The sequence below is a fragment of the Mirounga leonina genome, unplaced genomic scaffold, assembly GCF_011800145.1.
Source record: "Mirounga leonina isolate KUSES-001 unplaced genomic scaffold, KU_Mleo_1.0 Mir_127, whole genome shotgun sequence".
Classification (NCBI taxonomy): Eukaryota; Metazoa; Chordata; class Mammalia; order Carnivora; family Phocidae; genus Mirounga; species Mirounga leonina.
This window is the reverse complement of record NW_023270316.1, coordinates 63705437-63725174: the sequence shown is the minus strand read 5'-3', so window position 1 is coordinate 63725174 and position 19738 is coordinate 63705437. Positions and strand designations below refer to the sequence as shown.

The window sequence follows — 19738 nt, the reverse complement described above, 5'->3', positions numbered from 1 at the left end:
ATTTCTTAGAAAAGGCATTACAGACATTGTGAGAGGGATGTTTATCTTGCAAACACAGATGATTAGATTTGTAATAAATTTAGGGGACATTCAGTCTGTCTTCACATACTAGAACTTCTGTTAGATCCCAGAGGGTTGGCACCTACCTATTTTACTCATTCCAGCATCCCCAGCGTTTAGCTTTTTACTGCCTGCCACATAGAAAGGATTCAAAGTTTGTTATTAAATTGAATAAATGTGCTGATGATCAGCACCCTAGTTCCCTGGTTTAATCCAATTAGGCCACACAATAAACTTTTGGAATCCTGTTCGTGGACTGCTCTTTCCATCTACACTCCAAGTTGCTCTAACACAGGGATCTTGTCTATCTCACCAACTTGGTAACTGTTGTCTGTTGAAGTTAGACGTCAGTATTGTGTTTAGTGTTAAGGGGGAAAAATTGGAAATACAAGATATAAGAGCATTGCATTGCTGGAAAGACAGAAGAATACTAACACTAAAGCGGGGCGAAGATTCCAGTGTCTTGAACTCCACACTCCAGATTTTCCGCGAACCGATTGCCTTAGCAAATTCGTGGAACGCCGGCCCCCCAAGCCCCGCCCACCTCCCGCCCCTCGCCACGCCTCACTCTGCGCCCGCCTACTCTATGCACTTACTTCCGCCCCAGGCTGCCAGCTGCGACCTAGAGTCCTACCGTCTCTACCCGTATTGGTATTGCCTGACTGAAAATACGGAAGAACATAATCGCAGTTAGAAAAATATTCTTCCATACGATCCATGCTTTAGTCTCAGAGCTTGAAATGTAAAAGAAGTAGCTCTTTGTAACTTGTAGGCTCCGCCCAGCTCGAACAACAGGAGCCGATTTTCAGGCAGTGCCTTAGACAACAGCAACTTTGGAGGTCCCCAGTTTGCTGAGGGAGACGTGGACCTGAGTGGGGCGGTGCGTTCCCGGGCACGGCAGAGGAAGTGGGAGGCCAGGCGGAATTGGCGGGCATCTCCGCCCGGAGCGGCTCCACCATGTAAGTGGTTTTTTGACCCCGATTCCAACCCCTGGTCCCGCTGCACGACTTTAACTCTCTCCCGCTCTCCTCCTCAGGTCGAAGGTTTCCTTTAAGATCACGCTGACGTCGGACCCGCGGCTGCCTTACAAAGTGTGAGTAGCCTGGCGGCGGTGTGGCTTGCGGGTTAGGGGGGACCAGGCTGGCCTCCAGATCCTCTCCCACCCCAGCAGGCTGCATGCCGTCCCTTTTCCTCTCCCTCGCTCTTCCTGGAGCCTCCCCCATCCCCCTCGAGCCTGAGAGGCGACATCCCGCGCCCGTTGCACTGAGTGTCAGCTCCCCCCGGCGCGAGGGAGCAAGGGCGTGTGACTGGAACGTGGTGACCTGTCCACGGGACTCCCTGGGTGGGTGTTGGAGCGGGAGGACGTGTAGACGACTCTTATGATTTGCTGGGGTCCTTAAGGAAGTCCCTATCTGCTCCTGATTGGAAGGGCCTTTTGCCGCTTTGACCAGCTGTTACAGGAAGGGGAAGACAGCCCAGTTCAGATTCTGAAATTACTTGAACGTTTATCACTGTCCGTCTTCTGATTCCGTGTGAGTGACTCAACAGTAGGACGTCACGAAGTAATGAGCTTCAAGTCATACGCTTATTATGTTGGGATTTAATAAAGTGTGATTAGTAGGAATGGGAAATGCAGAAATAGGGCAGTTTATCCACGCGAGGCCTTTTTTTCTCCTTTAGCAGTTGAATGATGGATTGGCACGGCCTCAACTACATATTCATCCGGAATTTTCTGTGATTTTAGATAAACATTATTGCAGCTGGAAGTCGCATAAAATGCGGCAAAGGACAAGACTTCAATAGGATTTTAAGCATAGTTAATATAGTTAATATCGAGACCTACTTAACCAAGCTGTTAGCAGTTGTCAGCCTCAGTGACTTAACTATCTATGACCCATGCAACTCCTACCCTTAAGCTGTTTCCCATGCAACTCCTACTGTTAAGCTTTTTTGATCATTTGATCTCTAGATGAATCTTTTTTTCACCTTATCTCAAATATACATGGTTACAGCCTAAACCCTTAAGGTCTTTTTCAGTAACTGCTCCAGCTAAGGTGTCATTTTCAAGTATGCTCTTGTGGATGACCACATACTCTTCTTACATCTAATTTACTCTAATATTTCAGAGTAATGAATTAAAAGGAATTAATTCATTGATCAGACTGCTTTTTAAATCTGTCACTACCCTCTCCCCCCTGCTTTACCCGGTTCCTTTTCTTACCCTCCATGAGTCCATGGTCTGGTCATTCTGTCTGGTGTCCACTCACCTCAACTCTGGTGTTCTCCTCTCCCCAGTATGTTTTGCTTGGTGAAACATCCAACTCTGAGCTCAACCACCATGTTCTCTGTACATAGCTGAATGTCTTTAGAGAAAATTACACAATTAGGCTGATGGATTTTATGTAAAATTCACAACTATGCTCAATAGTACCTAATGCTCTGCTACCGTTCCCAGGTTTGCTTATTTTTCTTTTTATTCTCTGAAAGAATTTAAAAATCTATTCATACTTTTTACAATGCTTTTCCCTTTTTCCGAAGCCATCAGAGGAAAATTCATCTTTCCATCATCACATCTATAAAGCTACTACTATGTCTATAAACCCATAGTTTCTGTCCACCATCCTATTACAAAGGAAAACATGACTTTATTCCTATGAAAACCAGCTGTACCACTTGGGCTCTGGATCTCATCTATTTTAGTCTTCTCAAGATTAAAGTAGATGGAGTCCAGAGATTCCTCTCTCCTCATCATCTTTGATTTCTCCCTTTATACTGGGTTATTCTCGTCAATGTATAAATATTCTCTAGAAAAAAAGTGAGAAGGTGGAAGAAAGGACAGAGTAGGACAGCAGTAGTATCTGTAAGAGTGCCTGGAATTTTGTACCAGTTCAATTAATATTGGTGACTGAGTGAATATAATAGGCATACCTAGTGTTTGGTGTGTGTATGTATGATCTGTATATGGGTGTGTGTGTATATAAAATACGTATAACGTGTGTGTGTATGTGTGTGTGTAAGGTTAGTTATGCTATATATCCTATTCAAAGTAATTGGTAACTAGTACTTGGGTACTATTAAATGCAATTTTTAAAATTTATGGGAGAACATGCTTTGACTTTTTAATGTTACTTTTCACTTGCCAAGCCAGTAAATATTTGCTTTGATAGAAAAATGTCCTTTGGCCGCCTGGGTGGCTCAGATGGTTAAGCGTCTGCCTTCGGCTCAGGTCATGATCCCAGGGTCCTGGGATCGAGTCCCGCATCGGGCTCTCTGCTCCTTGGGAGCCTGCTTCTCCCTCTGCCTCTCTCTCTCTCTGTCTCTGATGAATAAATTAAAAAAAAAAATCTTTAAAAAAAAGAAAAGAAAAATGTCCTTTGAGTTTCTAGCATTACTAATAGTTGAATTCTAAAAAGGATGTTTCAGTTCCTTATTTATTCTGGGGGATGTCAGAGTTTTTACTGTTTTTGTTTTGTTTTGTTTTTTTGTTTTTTGATAGATTCGCTCTTGGTATTGCCATTAGGTTATAGAAATGTTCAGTCAAATGTTCTCTTGTATATATGGGATGAATTAAATGTAGCTTTGACTTTTTCAGTCTGATTCCTATCTTTCATTCTCATTCCCACCTCTTCTCTCCCCTTCCTTACTACCATAATTACTTAATCAAAGCTTCAGTCAATGTTCACATATTGACAAGGGAGCCCTTTAGTCCTCTCTGCTTTTACACATGTTCTTTTCTGTGTTTGGATTGTAGTCTTGGGACCACGACTTCTGGACAGACAACACCCTTTAATAATCAGAATGTCACCTCAGTAAAGATTTCTGTAATTGTCGGGGGAGTTCATCTCTCCCTTCTTCAGTTTCCTATAGAAACTTCATTCTCAGTTCTTTATAATAGCACTTGTCAAGTTTTGTCATATTTGTTTACATGTAATATTTATTAGACAAAATTTACTAGTAATTTACTTTAAAAATTCCTCTTAATATACAGAATAATTCCCATTTATTCAAACCACCAGTGTAGTGTTTAAGCGCCAAATTTGCAAAATGATGCAACTGGCAAACAAAACAAATTCAAATCTAGATAAAATTTGTGGAGTTGCCTAACTGCCAGTCCCTCTGATTTTTCTGCCACTTAGAACATGCACTGAAATACGTTTTCATTTGACTATTTTATTGGGTTATCTTTGGACAGTCTCACCAATTTAAAATACAGGTAGAAACATATTTTAATGAATATCAGTATGACATTTAGGTATGTATTACAGGGACATTTCCTGTCTGCAGTTCACAAGTGAATTGAAACCCTAAGGTTTTAAGAGTCCCTTTGAAGCACAGTTTCAGGAAAATGAATCTCAGTTTCAAAGCTGTAAATGTACTACAGAAATACTTGCCAAGTACAATTCCCTACTTTGTATACTATCACATTCCCATTTTAGCAGATGCTTTTTAAACAAATGGTTATCCTTTAGAGTTTTGTTTCTGTTGTCTCCAAAAAAACAAGGAAAGAAAAGGGGAGAAAAATGTCCACTTTCACTCTTGAGCGGTGTTTTGGGGAAGTAGAATGGTGGCAGCCAAGAATCTCCTACTGGAGGTCATTATAATGTGTTGTGGCAGCTAGTGATTTTTATATTCAGCGATCTGTAACTAAGTGAAGAAGTGGGACACATACCTAAGATGTCACATAATGGAAATTTATTACAACATTAAGGAACAATACTCTGGTGACAAATAGAGAAGTTTCAAAGAGAAATGTTGGCTTGCCAGTCACTTCCCTGGTTTGAAAGATCATCTGTTTTACGGTCTTGAGTCATTTTTATTTATTTCACATTAGGAACTTTTTATGTATTTTTTTTTAACTTCTTTGTTTTTAAGTGTTTTCTTAGGGTATAATGTCAATTCTATTTTTAGTTTTTAAATTGGAAAATTCATACAGATTGACCATTTATCGGTAATCTTTCATATACTTAACACAGTACAAGTTAGTAACAAAATCATGCATTACTCTACAAAATGTTATTTCAGATTATATTAAGCCCTTTTTCTAATGATGATATAAAGGTAGAAAATCACTTCACATTTTGTCATAGTGAACATACTCATTTACACCAATTTAATCTATTTCAGACTTGATTATTAAGAGTGCACTAGAAAGTTCATGAGAAGGTTAAGCTAGACTCTTACAATGAAAGCGATGATCTTCCTGCATCAGGTGCAAAAGGAAACAAATCTGTTTGGACTGGAGGTGGTAAAGTGGACTGATGACTAAGGAGAAATGTGACTTTTTGAAATCCATTTGTGGGGAAACCAGCAGCCTATATGCTAGAACTTTTTGTATCCAAGTATTACAAATATATAAGGTTTCACCTATATGGGTTAATTTTCAGGTGGAGCTGTGGGCATCATCTCAATTAGGAAACTAGTTGCTTTTTTTTTTTTCATTTTAAAGTTAATGAGCATAGTGTGCAGTCAAAATAGACAACCTTCAGCCTCAAAAAAGTTTTGTCCAGGTCTACCACATTAGCCAAAATAAGGAACGAGGGGCTTTAAGAATAATCAGCTTTTTAAAAAATTCTTTTTAATTCTTCTTGCAGACTTAGTGTTCCTGAAAGTACACCTTTCACAGCAGTCTTAAAGTTTGCAGCAGAAGAAGTAAGTGTAGAAATTGGAACAACCTGTATGGAATGCAGTTTACTGGTATCTTTTTCAAAAGTCTTTAAATTTGCGGGGCGCCTGAGTGGCATAGTTGGTTAAGCATCTGATTCTTGGCTTCAGCTCCGGTTTGATCTTAGGATCATGAGATCGAGCCCTGATCTGCTTCTCTCTCCCTCTCCTCCCTTCTCTCTCTCTCAAATAAATAAATAAATCTTAAAAAAAAAAAGAAAAAGTCTTAAATTTTGCATGTACTCTGACCTACCACTTCCATGCGGATTCATTACTAGGTTAATGCTATCAAAAAGTTAAGCCCTACTTACAGAAGTAAGTGAATGGAAGTTAAGACTTAATAGAAGTAGGGAAAGTGAGTTAAACAAATCTCTGTTTAATGCATCCATTGAAAATTTTAAGGAAAAGTTTTACTGAAATTGAAAAGGTTTGAGGATATGGGAATTTTTTTAAACAGCAACATTATTTTACAGTGTAGTCCGTAAACCTGTTTTTACTCATTTTGATTCTCAAATTAGAATTTTTTAATGTCTTTATCATATTTCTCAAGTTTTTCTGTATGAGCATGTCAACTGGTTGCTTTTAAAAGTGTGTAGTCTTTTAAAGCATTTTGGGTTTTTGGTTCTTAAGAAATAAGATTTTTTTCATCCGGAGTTATCAGATGCATCCATAAAGCAGCTCTTTGGACATAACACTACAAGAGTAGCTTGGTCTGGTGGAAATGGCATAAAATGTGACTTGTGAGATGTTTAATTGTGTCATTAATTATTTGTGTGATATGGGCAAACCTCCCAATTTCTCTTTTCTTCAAATTTCATATCCTGTAAAGTGGGAGTAATTAATATCTATCCTTCCTGTCTGATTAAATGATTCTGAGTAAAAATATAATTGCATTTACTGATATTTTGTGAAGTTAAAAGTGCTGTACAAATCTAGAGTAACTCAAATCCAAATGTTTTGATTCAGAATCTTCGAAAAAGTTTGTAGTCACAGAAGAATAATTTTAGTAACTAAATAAACTGGCTTAACCCATAATCCTACCCTGAATTTAAGTTATTAATGGAAAATCAGCCAACACATCAGTAGTTACAGATACTGTGCAGGACCACTGACATCATTTATCACTCCTTCATAATTGAACTGAGAAGTGGTAGGACTTGTTTTATAGTCAGTTTTAATCTTTTTCACCCATATAGAATAACTAAAAAGGAAACAAATCTGAGTACAGCATCAGCATTACTTTCTGCTGCACAGATCACCTGCAAGAATTATTCCTGGTCCTGGGGCATAGCAGATCCCACAAATTGTAATTTAAGAAGTATGTCAATTTGAGCTATAATTAATATTTTATTATTATATTTTGTAGTTATATGTGTTCTTTGTAAGGCAAAGGCATTGTTGTGATCTTGGTCTTCTGGTGAAAGTATAAAAAAATTACAACAGACATGCAATAGAAAATAATCTTACAAATTTCACATAGCTGCTTATATGTATTGAGATTTTAATGTAGCTTATAACCGTTGATGAATTGCTGGTGTTACACCTTTAGAAAGGTTATGACTTTCAGGCAGCAATGAGAAGGACTTTCACAAGATGAGGCATTATAGGATCTTACAGTGAAGACAAGAGTTGACTTGACAAACTGAGTCTGTGGATTTAAATCCCTAGTAAAATCTCTTAATAAAAAAATAAGAAAATTCCCCAATAGGAGTAAGAATTAATTTAAGTAGTAAGTTGTGAAAACCTGAGAATAGCCTTTTAACATTCTAAGTTAACAAGATTTAGGGGTCTGAGAAAGAAAAGAAATGAAAATTTAGGAGCATGAAATACTTTGCATCCAGAAGGAAACTTGTCAGTCGTGTGGGGTGAACATAATAGTTGCTGAATTTTACATCACTAGTGATGCTTCCCAGATTTCTGCTAAACTGTTGCTACTACATTCTGGAAAAGGGAGTAATTATGTCAGCAGTTGCTTATGGTTTTTAATGTTCATAAATATGCTGCCACTATATGGATGTGACTAAAAATGCATAGCTTATCCTAAAATGGACATAATCTAAGAATAAGACAGTAGGGTAACTAGAAACTTTGTAATCTCAAATTTTAGAAATCTGAGATGTTTTATTAAGTATTACAATCTCTATAAATAACTTTTGAAGTATTTTAATATTAAAGCACATTTTGAAGTTATTTTAAGTTAGGTTTATTTAAATTTTTTAAATCTTTAAAGGACATTTACAAATAAAAATAGACCATATAGACTGTGAAGTTAATGTGTTTATTAGGTGCATAATCCAGTAACAGGTATTGTTCTCATGCATAGTTAAATTTTTATTTTAAAACTTGATTCTTTAATTTATAACTTAAACTTTTAGTTGTTTTTAACTATGTATATGTGGCTATTATAAATACCCAGAGCAGCATTTCCCAGAATACTTTTCCAAGGCCACTAGAACCACCAAAACAACAACAACAACAACAATGAAAAACTAGAATTAGTGGCCAAAGAGTATGGGAAATACTTTATTCACCATTTCCTTCTTGACATTAAATCAACTATATTAGCTGCATATTAGCTGATTTTGAAAAGAATACTACTTTAGTGTTTTCCAGATTTATTTGATCACAAAACTCAACTGTAATATCTATAAAACTAGTCTATAAGCATAGAAGTACTTAATAAATATTTGTTAGATAAATGAATGAACTTACGAGTACATGAACACATTTTGACAACTGCTGGTCTCAAAAGAATTAGGACTTCTCCCTTTAGCTACCAATAAGTTCCATACCACATTTTGTTGATTCAGAAAACAAATCTTTTTACACCTCTGGAAGTAGGTCAGTGGAGTCTTACTCTCACTATTAGCCAAGTGGCAGTCACATAATTGTCTAGTTGACATCATCTGCACCCACTTGAACTTAGTTGTTATTTCCTGGTGGCATAATTAGACTGTTGCAATCCTGTGAAATCTAAGTCAGCAATATATTCAGAGGAGAATTTGAGGAAGGAATTTGAGCTTTGGTTGGTCTTCCATTAAATACAAGATAGCATTTGTTTGATCTTACTGCTTCTACAGAGAAATTTTAGGAATGTTCGAAGCAAGTGGTTTGCTTTTATTTTTGATTATGAAAGAGAGTTACGTATGATAAAAGTAGCATGTCTCAGTCTGAAAGAGTAAACATCGATCGTAGATTTATTGACAGTGTTTTTCTTTTTCTGTAATGCATAAAATAAGATGCATTTTCCAATCCCTGGTGTCCTGCATGCAGTGAAATGCAGTATTTAGAAAAAAATACTGTTCATTAAATATAAGCCAATTAATAGTATTTTCTTTGATGACATTATTTATCCTAAAAGATAAATCACATTTTAGGATTATAGAATTGATTGTATATACCCCATCCTTGCTAGCCATCTTTTATAGTTTATGTATATAAATATTTATATATTTTTTATATAAACTTTCACAAAGATACAAAATAATTTTTTTCCTTTTTCTCCTTTTTAGTTTAAAGTTCCTGCAGCAACAAGTGCAATTATTACCAATGGTAAGAAATCATTTTAAAACTATTACCTCAGAGCTATAGAAATTGTTTTAAAAAGTCAAATTAATTAAAATCGACTTAAAAAGGCCAAAATTAATATTAACATAAATGATATACATAATTGTAAATACTAAGTCAAGGTATTGTCCATAATGAGCTCTTTTCAGTTTATTTATGCTTCTGGTATTTTATAGCACTTTACAATATCTTGTGTCCTTACCACTTCATGCCAGATTATTACTAAAAATAACTTTTCCCTTTATTTAACAAGGTGTGTTGTAGTTTTTTAATAAGTTGTAGATGCTTTTAGAATATAAGAAGTTAAATGGGAATGTACCTTTGCTATAGCTTTTTATTGCTTTCCTGTAGTAAACTATTTCTTATAAGCTTGAAATAATGAGGATTTTATTCAATTAGATCTATAGTTTAAATTCTGAATATCTTAGAATACTAGTAATGATTGTGATGGAACTAGCCCTGTGAGAAGATACTGAAATAAGATGAAGGGTAAAGATTGCGGGAAGGCCTTCACGATCTTGCAAAAATACAAGGTAGTATTTGTTGGTGCTCGCCAGTGGTTCAGGTGCAGTTAGGATAGTCTAAGAGAACATGCGTTTAATGCACGGTAGCACCCTTTAGTTTAGATACGACAGGATTTCTCATTCTGAAACATTCTGTATGCTGTCATATTGCAGTGTTTCTCTACCTGACCTACTTTCCAGAAAGTTTTAGATTTACAAATTAGCTGTTAGGAAGTGCTTTGTAAACTTTCATCAGGTGTCACTGCAACTTGAATTAAATGACTTTGGGGCCTCTCCTGGGGAGATTTTATGCCTTGGGAGCAATATGTTAATGACGAAGGACATAACCTAAAGTGCTTTTGACTTTATTTTTCACTGGGTGTGGTGTGGTAAAATACATTGTCTTCCATGGAACTTATCAGGATCATGGCATTGACAGGTGTTCTTGTCTAGCCCAGCAATATGTGTAAATGCATAATAATAACGGATATTTATTTCAACATATTTCAACAGGTAACTTACTGAAAGATTGGTTATTCGTGTTTTTGGATTTAAATTGTCTGGCTTGTGCCTGTATACATAGTAACGACAAATCTCTTGTTACATTAAACCATTTTAGCTTTAGAAATAAAACCACTTAGATAATTTTATAACTTCTTTTCTAGATGGAATAGGAATAAATCCTGCCCAGACTGCTGGTGAGTATTTGTCTGAAACTCACGGACATGTGGGTGGGGCTCTGCGTGTCAGTTGATACTGAACATGTGATTCATTCTAATTAGACTAGATAGGGTTTTTACCAGGATAATAGCTATTTTTTAAGGGTTATGTAGGAGTCTTTACCTGTGTCTTGGAGTAATTTGTTTTGTTATGGGTATCAGTTATATATGCTTTTGGCTACAAGTAAGAGAAAACCTCACTAATAAGCATTAAAAGATGTTTTTTAATACATGGAACCAAAAGTGACGGTAAGATCGTACTCTTTCGGGAATGATTTGGACCTACCTTTATATGATAGTGGTGAGGTAGTCCATGGGAAGTGCTTACAAGTCTGCATTATCCGTAGTAAGCATTCAGGAAGTGCTGTTAACTGTTATTTTTAAAAAGTACAGTCTTTCAGGGGACTTAGTCCACACTCAGAGCTTCAGACTTGGTATTATACAGTGCTGTATATTGATGTCCTAACAAGCAGGCAAAGTAAAAGTGATCTTAAACTTTTTAATAGGTAGTTTTATATTTTTTAGATGTACCTTTTTTTGGCTATAATCTAAATACAGTGTTTTAAAATTAAGCATGTGTTAATATAATGTGATCTCTATTTGAGCAGTAGTTATGTTTAAATCATTCTAAAGTACTTCTGTATTATAAAAAAATTATATTGTCCTCATAAGGCCTTGGAATTGAAATTTAACCGTATAGAAAATGAAGAGGGATTTAAAATTGTAATTTTTTTTTTAAGATTTTATTTGAGAGAGAGAGAGAGAGCATGAGATGGGGGAGGGTCAGAGGGAGAAGCAAACTCCCTGCCGAGCAGGGAGCCTGATGAGGGACTCAGTCCTGGGACTCTAGGATCATGACCTGAGCTGAAGGCAGTCGCTTAACCAACTGAGCCACCCAGGTGCCCTAAAATTGTAATTTTTTTTTTTTTTTACTTAAATCAATAGTTTTAAGTATATAATGTCATTAAATTAAAAAGATTATTGAGAATCATGAGGAATTTTATTGTGGAGATGTCTTTAAACTTCAGTTTAAAGGTTTTATTTCTTCTTGCTGTAGAAATGTTCAGTAGTTCATACTAATTTGAGTTACCGCTTATTGTAACATGCTGCCTGTTGTATTACCCTTAAAAGTTGAAATCTGCATATCATGGGGCGTGAAGAAAATTTCAGCAAGCAGTTGAGCAAAAGTAGGTCAGATCAGGTTTCTAAACCTCTGTCATTTGTGGTAATTTAGATTTACTATTCTTGGGGCGCCTGGGTGGCTCAGTTGTTAAGTGACTGCCTTCGGCTCAGGTCATGATCCCAGGGTCCTGGGATCGAGTCCCACATTGGGCTCTGCTCAGTGGAGAGTCTGCTTCTCCCTCTGTCATTCCCCCTGCTGTGTTCCTTCTCTCGCTCTCTTTTTCTCTGTCAAAATAAATAAATAAAATCTTAAAAAAAAAGATTTACTATTCTTTCTGTCCTCAGATATTTTATTGTGTATTAAATTAGCAAGTATTGATGGTTAAATTACATTGTTGTTTGCTGAGTGTATGCATTAGCACTTTTGTGGCTAGTGTTCTTATTTAAAATTTTCAGACATTTGGTTGGGTTGTGAAGATATGAGAGGAATGGGAACAAGCCTTAAAAAGCTTGGAGTTAGATTCTGAAAATATCTGAGCTTCTGTACCTACTTACTTTACACTTCTTTGTATCTTGTATTATGATCGTTGTTGGAATGTTAAGATAACTTGTCATTTTTTAAATACCTAACTTTATGTTTTGTTTGTTTGTGTAGGAAATGTTTTCCTAAAGCATGGTTCAGAACTGCGAATTATTCCTAGAGATCGTGTTGGAAGTTGGTAATATCTGCTACCTGGAACATAAGATGACCTTTCCAAATAAATATTGGTATTGTTGTAAAACTGAAATCAGCCATTTAAAACACTATGAAAACACCAGTAGTTGATGAAATAATGAAGGGTGACTCTGTGCCTTCTTGTTATTCACACTCTTCCTGTGAAGAGGGACTGCTTATGCATAGAGGGTATCATCTCCACAGAAGATCATAGCCTGTCATTGCTACCTCACAACACACAGGTAGTTCATTCGGGCTCAGTGGATTATCCAGCTGTGTTTTGTAAGTGGTGGATGCTTCTGATAGCTCTTTCTGAGAACATTTGGAAAATTAAAGTTTACTGAATCTTCCTATTTGTCTGAGTTAAACATTTAAAAGGACTATGGGTCATACATGGCAGTTTGCTTGATAGCATCTGACTTACACACTTAAAAATAGTTGAATTCTCAATTGTATATTGTTCATGATAAAGGATATAGACATATCAATGAATACGTAACTATCTTTAACTTTTTATCATTTAGGTTTTCTTAAGTTTCAAACTGTATCAGAGACTCCAAAATTGAATTTTTTGATCTAGCCCTTTTGTGTAAAATTGATACCTCACACCAAAGAGTTTTAACTATGATCTTGCAGAATCCACTACTTGGTAAGAATTGAGAATAAAGTTAGAAGCGTTCTTTGCTAAGTTACGTATCCTTTGTCAGTCTCCGAATACAACCTTTACAACAGGAATCCTCAAGAAATTCTTGTCTTATTGTGAGGGTAATATTTCTAAATAGCATTCAGGAAGAGAGTATTGGAAAGATCTGGAATTCATAACAGAGCTCTAGGAAATGCTAATTGGAAATGCTGATTATTATACTTACTAAAGACCCAACATTTAAGGAGGTGTTAAGTTTAGTCACTCAAGTGAGTAAGAAGTCAGGAAAGGGATCCTGGGGAAACCCCAATGACCAGTTTTCTAGTAAGGAGGAAAGAAACAAAAGACAGAGTGAAGGGGAACAGAAAGCTGTAGCAAAGCATCACAGAAAAAGCCAACTGGATTGGCAAAAGTGCAGTGTGTGTTGTGGAGAACGAAGGGGAAAAGAAAATATCTGACATTGTCAGAAGGAGCAGAAGGCAATTAGAGAAAGCAGAGTGTAGGCTTTGTCAACACACAGACTTCAGAATTCCCCTTATGATAATCTAAAGAATGATATGCATAAGGGAAGATTTTATTTGCCCTTACAGAGGAAATCAGTATCTATGCAAATCTTGAAAGATGAAAGGAAGGCTCATAGTGATGCAGAACCAGTGCTTGGCCTGCTGCTATATACTGGATGGTGAGCTCCCTGGAGGCAGGCTTTGTGTTTGTCTTGCTCTTTTTAGACCTGGAAATGTAGTAGGCTTTCAGTAAGTGCTTGCTGAATTATTCATGAATAAATTATCTCTAAGACCAGTTTTTATCTAAGCGTGTGTCAATTATCTTCCCTGTCATAGGTGTTAGGTTCATTGGGAAAAAAATGTATAAGGAGATGCAACCGGGTCAGCATCTCAAGGGTGACATTGGTAGTTAAATTTAAGAAATTAACCAGATATTGTCATATATTTGACAAATGAACAGTAAGATTCTGAATTGTAAATGTTGAAAAGTATGCTTCTAATATTTGGGGAGTTTTTATTTTTCTAAACAAAACTGATGCTCAAACACCCCAGGTTCTTAACATCATTAAGCCTCAGTTAACCAGAAATTTATGAATACCCATTCTCTGAATTTTTAAATTTAATTTAGATTTCCCTCCATCCTGTTTGTACAATGCAATCTGCCTGCTGTGTTACATAAGTTATGATGTCCTGTGCCATAAAGTAATTTAATATTTTTGTTCTTTGGTTTTGAAAGTTTTGTTATAGTAAGTCCTTAAATTAAAAACATTTCCTAAAGAACTGGATATTTGTTATTAAATAAATGTGATCTGTAAGTTCTTTGTGCAGAATGTTTTGAAGTATCGTATTTTGTTTAAATACACTATTGGTACATAATTAATATCTTAGGGAAATACATTTTGTCATACTGTAAACTGTATTGTCTACTCTTACTTCATTATTAAAGCTCCTAATCAGCACACCTGTTGAGCCAGTGTATAACAAATGTTGCAAAAAAAGGTGGGGGGTGGGGCAAAGATGATTAATCACCATAGGTCATAGAAATGAATATATACTTCCAAATGCCAGTCCTTTTTCAGGAACAAAAAAGAGAGCAATTACAGTAATTGTGTAGGCTGATATGTTCCAAACCTAAGTGATTATCAGAGCCACCTAGAGAATTAAAAATACGGATATCTAGAAATCACCCCTAAAGTTTTGAATCCTTAAATCTGGTATATCATAGAAGAATCTGGTATCACCTCCTGGTGATACTTGTTGTGCAGCTGGGTTTGAAAATGATAAGGCCAACCTTTTCACTTTGTAGATGAGCAAAATTAAGTCCAAGGGTAGAAGTGACTAGGATATGTTCTAGAATCTTGGAAAGTGTACATCCACTTCTTGGTTCTCTAGTAGCTGACTAAGTTCAGAGACACTAGCTAACAGTCTCTCTCACTGGTAGTAAAACCTCATTTTAAAGTGTTTATATAATAGTTTTTGTGGATATTTTATTTCTTAAAATTATGCGAAAGGAAAGTTAATGGGAAGAAAATTCAATCCCCTTTAAGGCCCCCTCTCCCCAAATTAAGATATTAAAAATATTTACCATGTCTTTTACCCAAGGCATTGAAATATTTTTGAACTTGGAAGCATTAATACACTTTAATGGAGCAGTTCTGAATTGACTGTTCAGTGTTCCCAAGGCTGTTTATAAAGCAGCAGGTTACATAGGTAAATTACATGTATACATATATATATAGATGTGTGTGTGTGTCTATATACATATGAATATATATTACTTACGTAGTTTGTGGTTCTGTATGTACATACACATGTATATATGATTTACATAGGTAATTCACCCAAAAGAAATGTATTGAACATCTATGTGTCAAAGATTTTGATATACTTCTTCATTCTTAACAATTCCAAATTATCCCCCTTTTACAGAAGAAGAAAGGCTTAAGTAGGTTGAGATTTGGATTTGACCCCTTTTATGACTTTGGAACTCTTCACATCATACAAGGAGAATTTTTAGTATCTTTTTTTCTCCACAATATACCAAATCTGTATCTGTATTGAATTATAAATTTAAAAATAGAAAATGTCTAGGACTTCAATTCTTATTTCAGAGTACTTAATGTGTGTGTAATAATCATGAATGGCATTACACTTCAATACGTGGGGTAAATTTGATGGTGTAAATGTGGTAAAATTATAGGACATTCAGTAAAAGTCAGTCAAATAAAGATAATTATGATTCTGGTGCTACACCATAGGCTGGCACAGTGAGAGCAGGACTGTGGTGCCATATTCATCAGCTTCATCAGACAATTTATGTTCCTATCATTTTATGTATCTTGCAGATGCAGCTACAAGATTGGTACCCTGCTCTTCTGACCAGATTGTTGCCCATAAGGCCCTCCAATACAGAAATTCTGGAACTACCCTCTGATAATACTAGAGATAGATCATTATTTAAATCAGGCTGTGTAGTTAAACCATTCTATTTGAAATAAACATTCTCAAAAGGTTTAGCCTATCCAATCTATTAGCTACAGCCTCCAAATTGCCTAAGCCAGGTATTTGGGACTCATTAGATTTTTTTTCCCTTTTCTTTTGCCATAGCAAACCCATCACAAGATTCTATTCCATTTACAAAATATGTCCAAGATCTGTAATTAAAGCCCTCATCCTCTCATAAATGCTATTAGAAAAGCTTGTAGTCTCTCGGTTCCCTCTTTCACGCTGTTGTTGTAATGAGGTTTTTGGCATGGAAATACGATTGTGTAGTTCCACTAGTCAAAATCCTGCTGAATAAAAATCTATATATGACGTGAGAACCTTCATGAACTGCTCTTCGTTCAGAGTCATCTGGTACCACGACTGATTTGCACTGCAGCTACACTGAACTACAGATACTTATTATCTCCATTGTGCCATGGTCTCACACCTCCATGCCTCTACTTTCTCCAGTGGTCCTCCTGAAAAATCCAGGATTGATTCTTCAAGTTTAAAAGCTGGGGAGCCTTTCCTCACTCCTCCCGAGCAGAGCTAGGTTGTTTAACTCTCCAAGCAACCATTGCATTTTGGACATTCCCCCATTGTAGCAATTGTTAAATACAGAGTTATATTTGTCTCTGATTTAAAGTATAAATTTTATAAAAGTGTAAGATTGTGATTGAAACAGGATTTCCAAATTACCTTGCCCATAATAGATAATAAATACTTTATGATCAAAAGACTACAGAAGAGAATAAAAACTTTGAAAATCGCAACAATTTGTGGCTCATGCCTAATAAATTCTTTTGCTAGAATATTTGGTTAATGAATATATTCCTCACCATTTCTTGTAGTAGAGAATTTACTCTTGACTCAGAAATGAATTAATCGCTCTTCTAAAAGTGAAAAGCATTCTCCCATTTTTAACAAATATATATTAATTATTAGCTGTATCAAGGGAATTGCTAAATGCTGGAGATGAAATATAATCAAGACTCATTTCCTTTTCTTTGGGTCCCCAAAATTTACACATTTCAGAAACAGCAAAATCTGAAGATGTAATTACATGGAAATAAAGATGTTTATCAAGCCTTTTTTAATGTGCTGGGCACAGTGCTAGGCACTTCACCATCATAATCTCATCCTTAATCTCTGTACAAAATGCTGATGTTAATTTTTTTTTTTCTTTACTGTTAAGAAAGCCAAGATTTAGGTTAATGTGTCCAAAGTTAGAAGGAAATTGGCTCCTAGGGCTATATGATTATGAAGTCTACCCCCCAAATCATTACATGTTTGCTATCATTTTCCTAGAACTATATTGAAATATTTCTCCAAGATGAAAAAGGGTACTTCACAGGTTGCTTTTGAACATTTCTGTGATCTCACTTGGCTTGAAAAATTTAACATTCAATAATCTGTATAGACGCACTTAGACTCTTTTTCAGTATATATATATATACACACACACACACACACACACAACAAAGAATTGTGAACATTCCAGAAGTAGGTTTATGGCTCTATAATCTGCTTTGCTATACAGAGGGTGTTGTGGTAATTTTGTCTTTGGATGCAAAACAGCGGCCAAGGTTGGCAGACAAACGCAGAGAGCCAGTTTTTGGCATAAATCTCTTGATTTTCTGGCAAAACTCGTTAGCAATGTAAAAACTGTTATTGAGAGCATATTGTGATGATGCATCATGTCAATATTTGTTTGGCTGTGTAACACTGTGGATTTAATAAATTAATTCTTAAATGTACAATTTACAACTGATGAGCTGTTTTAGAAATAAACTGTATGTGGTACGTGTTGTCAGTGCCACAAACATTTTGATGTCTCAAAGACTTGCCTCTGATTTTCTAGATAAATGTATGGATGGATTAGGGCTCATTAAATTAGCCTTCAGTGTGCAAATTAAGCAGGAATGAGTAAGTAAATGAGTGAGTCACAGAGGTCTTAATCCTTTGTGACTTCTGTCATAAATCCATTATTATCTGCTAGACTGTTTTACTCAGCATTCTCAGTTTGGGCATAGAGTTAGAAAATGCCTAAAAAAAATTGTTGAGTTACTAAATCATTTTTTGTATGCTTATTTTCTTGGTATAGGAGAGCAGTATACCTGGTACTTTGAGCCTAAAACCTAAATTATAAAGGAAGAATCACTATTCTTCCTAAGAAGGAGTTCATATGAACGACTAATACTTCTTGAGTTTCTAGTATGTATTAGGCACTAGATTTTATGTTTTACATTCTTATTTAATCCTCTTTGTAGTCTATGAGGTCAATAATATCTTTTCACCATACTTTGGATTATTAAGCTGGATCTTTCAACGAGATTTGGTACTTTCCCCAAGGTTCTACAACTACTAAGCAGCTACGGTGTCAAGCCTTACGTGTGCCGCCACAGGACATATACTCCTAGCCACTGCACCACATGGCCTCCGTGGGGGGGGGGGGGGGGGGGGGGGGGGGGGGGGGGCGGTGGGGGGGCATTAGCCTAGTTCAAAACCCGGGAAGCTGGTGCCTCCCTCTGGCTACCTTCTGCCTCTGTCTCTAGCTTCTTCTTCCTCATTCTCCTGGCCTCTCCAACCCCTCCATGTGTCTTGAAGCCCGTGAGAAAGGAAAGTGACATGAATATAGCTGCCTTTACATTTCTTCATGTTGCTTCATAGATATCTACTTGAAATTCTTCCAGTCCTTTATTCAGGTATTTATTTATCAAGAATGAGAACATGAATTAGACCAGCTCACTGCCCCTCGGAGTTAAGAGTCCATGCTCCCGAGGCTTGGAGAGCAGGCTGTGTGGGCAACAGTTCCTAGAACTTCAGCCATCTCTCGTAGGTCTCATTGGATGTTCTTATCCCTTGTTTAAGGCCTGACAAATCCCTATTACAGCTTCGGACTCACAGAACTTTAGCCTCCACCAGATTATTTAAATGGCGTCTAGTAAAGAGTAGAGGATCCCTGAGGCCAAGGTCAATGAACCTGGGGAGAGGGAAGAAACCATGTGAAGCAAAAAAGGTAAGGCCAGGAAGCAAGGTAGTAACCAGAGGAGAAGGACAAAAATAGATAAAACTTAGAATTTGGGAATGAAGATGGAAATAGAAATTCTAAACTGGAAGACTGATGAAGAATCAGAAATCTCGTGGGTAGTGTGTCAAGGCATGGTAGGTATTTTGGGGTACGAAGTGGCAAGAGCAGTGGGTAAATTTGTATAGGTGTGTCTCAGAGGGTGTTCAAAAATTCAAAATTAAATTTGACATAACTACTGTCCCAGGCAAGAAGCCGGAGGAAATCTGAAGGAGGAATCTGTTTGGTCCCTGCTGATGAGAAGCAAAGAGCTATGTTGGGAAGATGCTTAAATAGGTTACTATAATATAGTGTGTTATTACGACAGATACAGAGGATGCACATAATTATTCTTTTTAGAAACTGCACTGAAAATTAGCTATAAGAACAATGGTATCTTCAAATTAATTTTTCAAGTGAAATTGTTCTTGTAATATCTAGAGTGACCAAGTTAATATCAATGAAACAATATGATGTCTAAAGTAAGAAATGCCAATTTTAAAGTGTAAGCCTCTATATTAGTTTGGTATTTAAAAAAAATACCAGAAACTGAGTGACTTATGCAACAGAAATTTATTATTTCACAAACAATTCTGGAGCCTAGAAGTCTGGGTGTCAGCAGGGCTGGTTCCTTCTGATGGCTCTGAAGGATAGATCCATTCCAGGCCTCTCCTTGGGTGCTTGATAGCATTCT

General features: G+C 36.3%; 1 protein-coding gene across 2 annotated transcripts; it reads left to right on the top strand.

Annotated features, from left to right (window-relative positions):
* The first annotated feature begins 705 nt into the window (after positions 1-705).
* On the top strand, positions 706-16451 carry UFM1 (ubiquitin fold modifier 1). 2 transcript variants are annotated; one of them, XM_035003503.1, is made up of 7 exons: positions 706-1019; positions 1097-1153; positions 5652-5709; positions 9234-9273; positions 10457-10489; positions 12288-12351; positions 15839-16451. In XM_035003503.1, coding segments are annotated over exons 1-7 (255 nt in total). In that variant the 5' UTR covers positions 706-1017; the 3' UTR covers positions 15840-16451. The 2 variants fall into 2 exon arrangements, with proteins under 2 accessions (XP_034859394.1, XP_034859393.1); XM_035003502.1 differs by lacking the exon at positions 15839-16451 and having other exon boundaries at positions 833-1019; positions 12288-14454.
* The last annotated feature ends 3287 nt before the right edge of the window (positions 16452-19738 follow it).

What these genes read in the sequence shown, in the direction of transcription:
- UFM1 (XM_035003502.1), top strand. An exon ending in CCGCGGCTGCCTTACAAAGT is followed by an intron (nt 1,154 to 5,651) that starts GTGAGTAGCCTG and finishes TTCTTCTTGCAG; the next exon opens with ACTTAGTGTTCCTGAAAGTA. An exon ending in AAGTGCAATTATTACCAATG is followed by an intron (nt 9,274 to 10,456) that starts GTAAGAAATCAT and finishes CTTCTTTTCTAG; the next exon opens with ATGGAATAGGAATAAATCCT.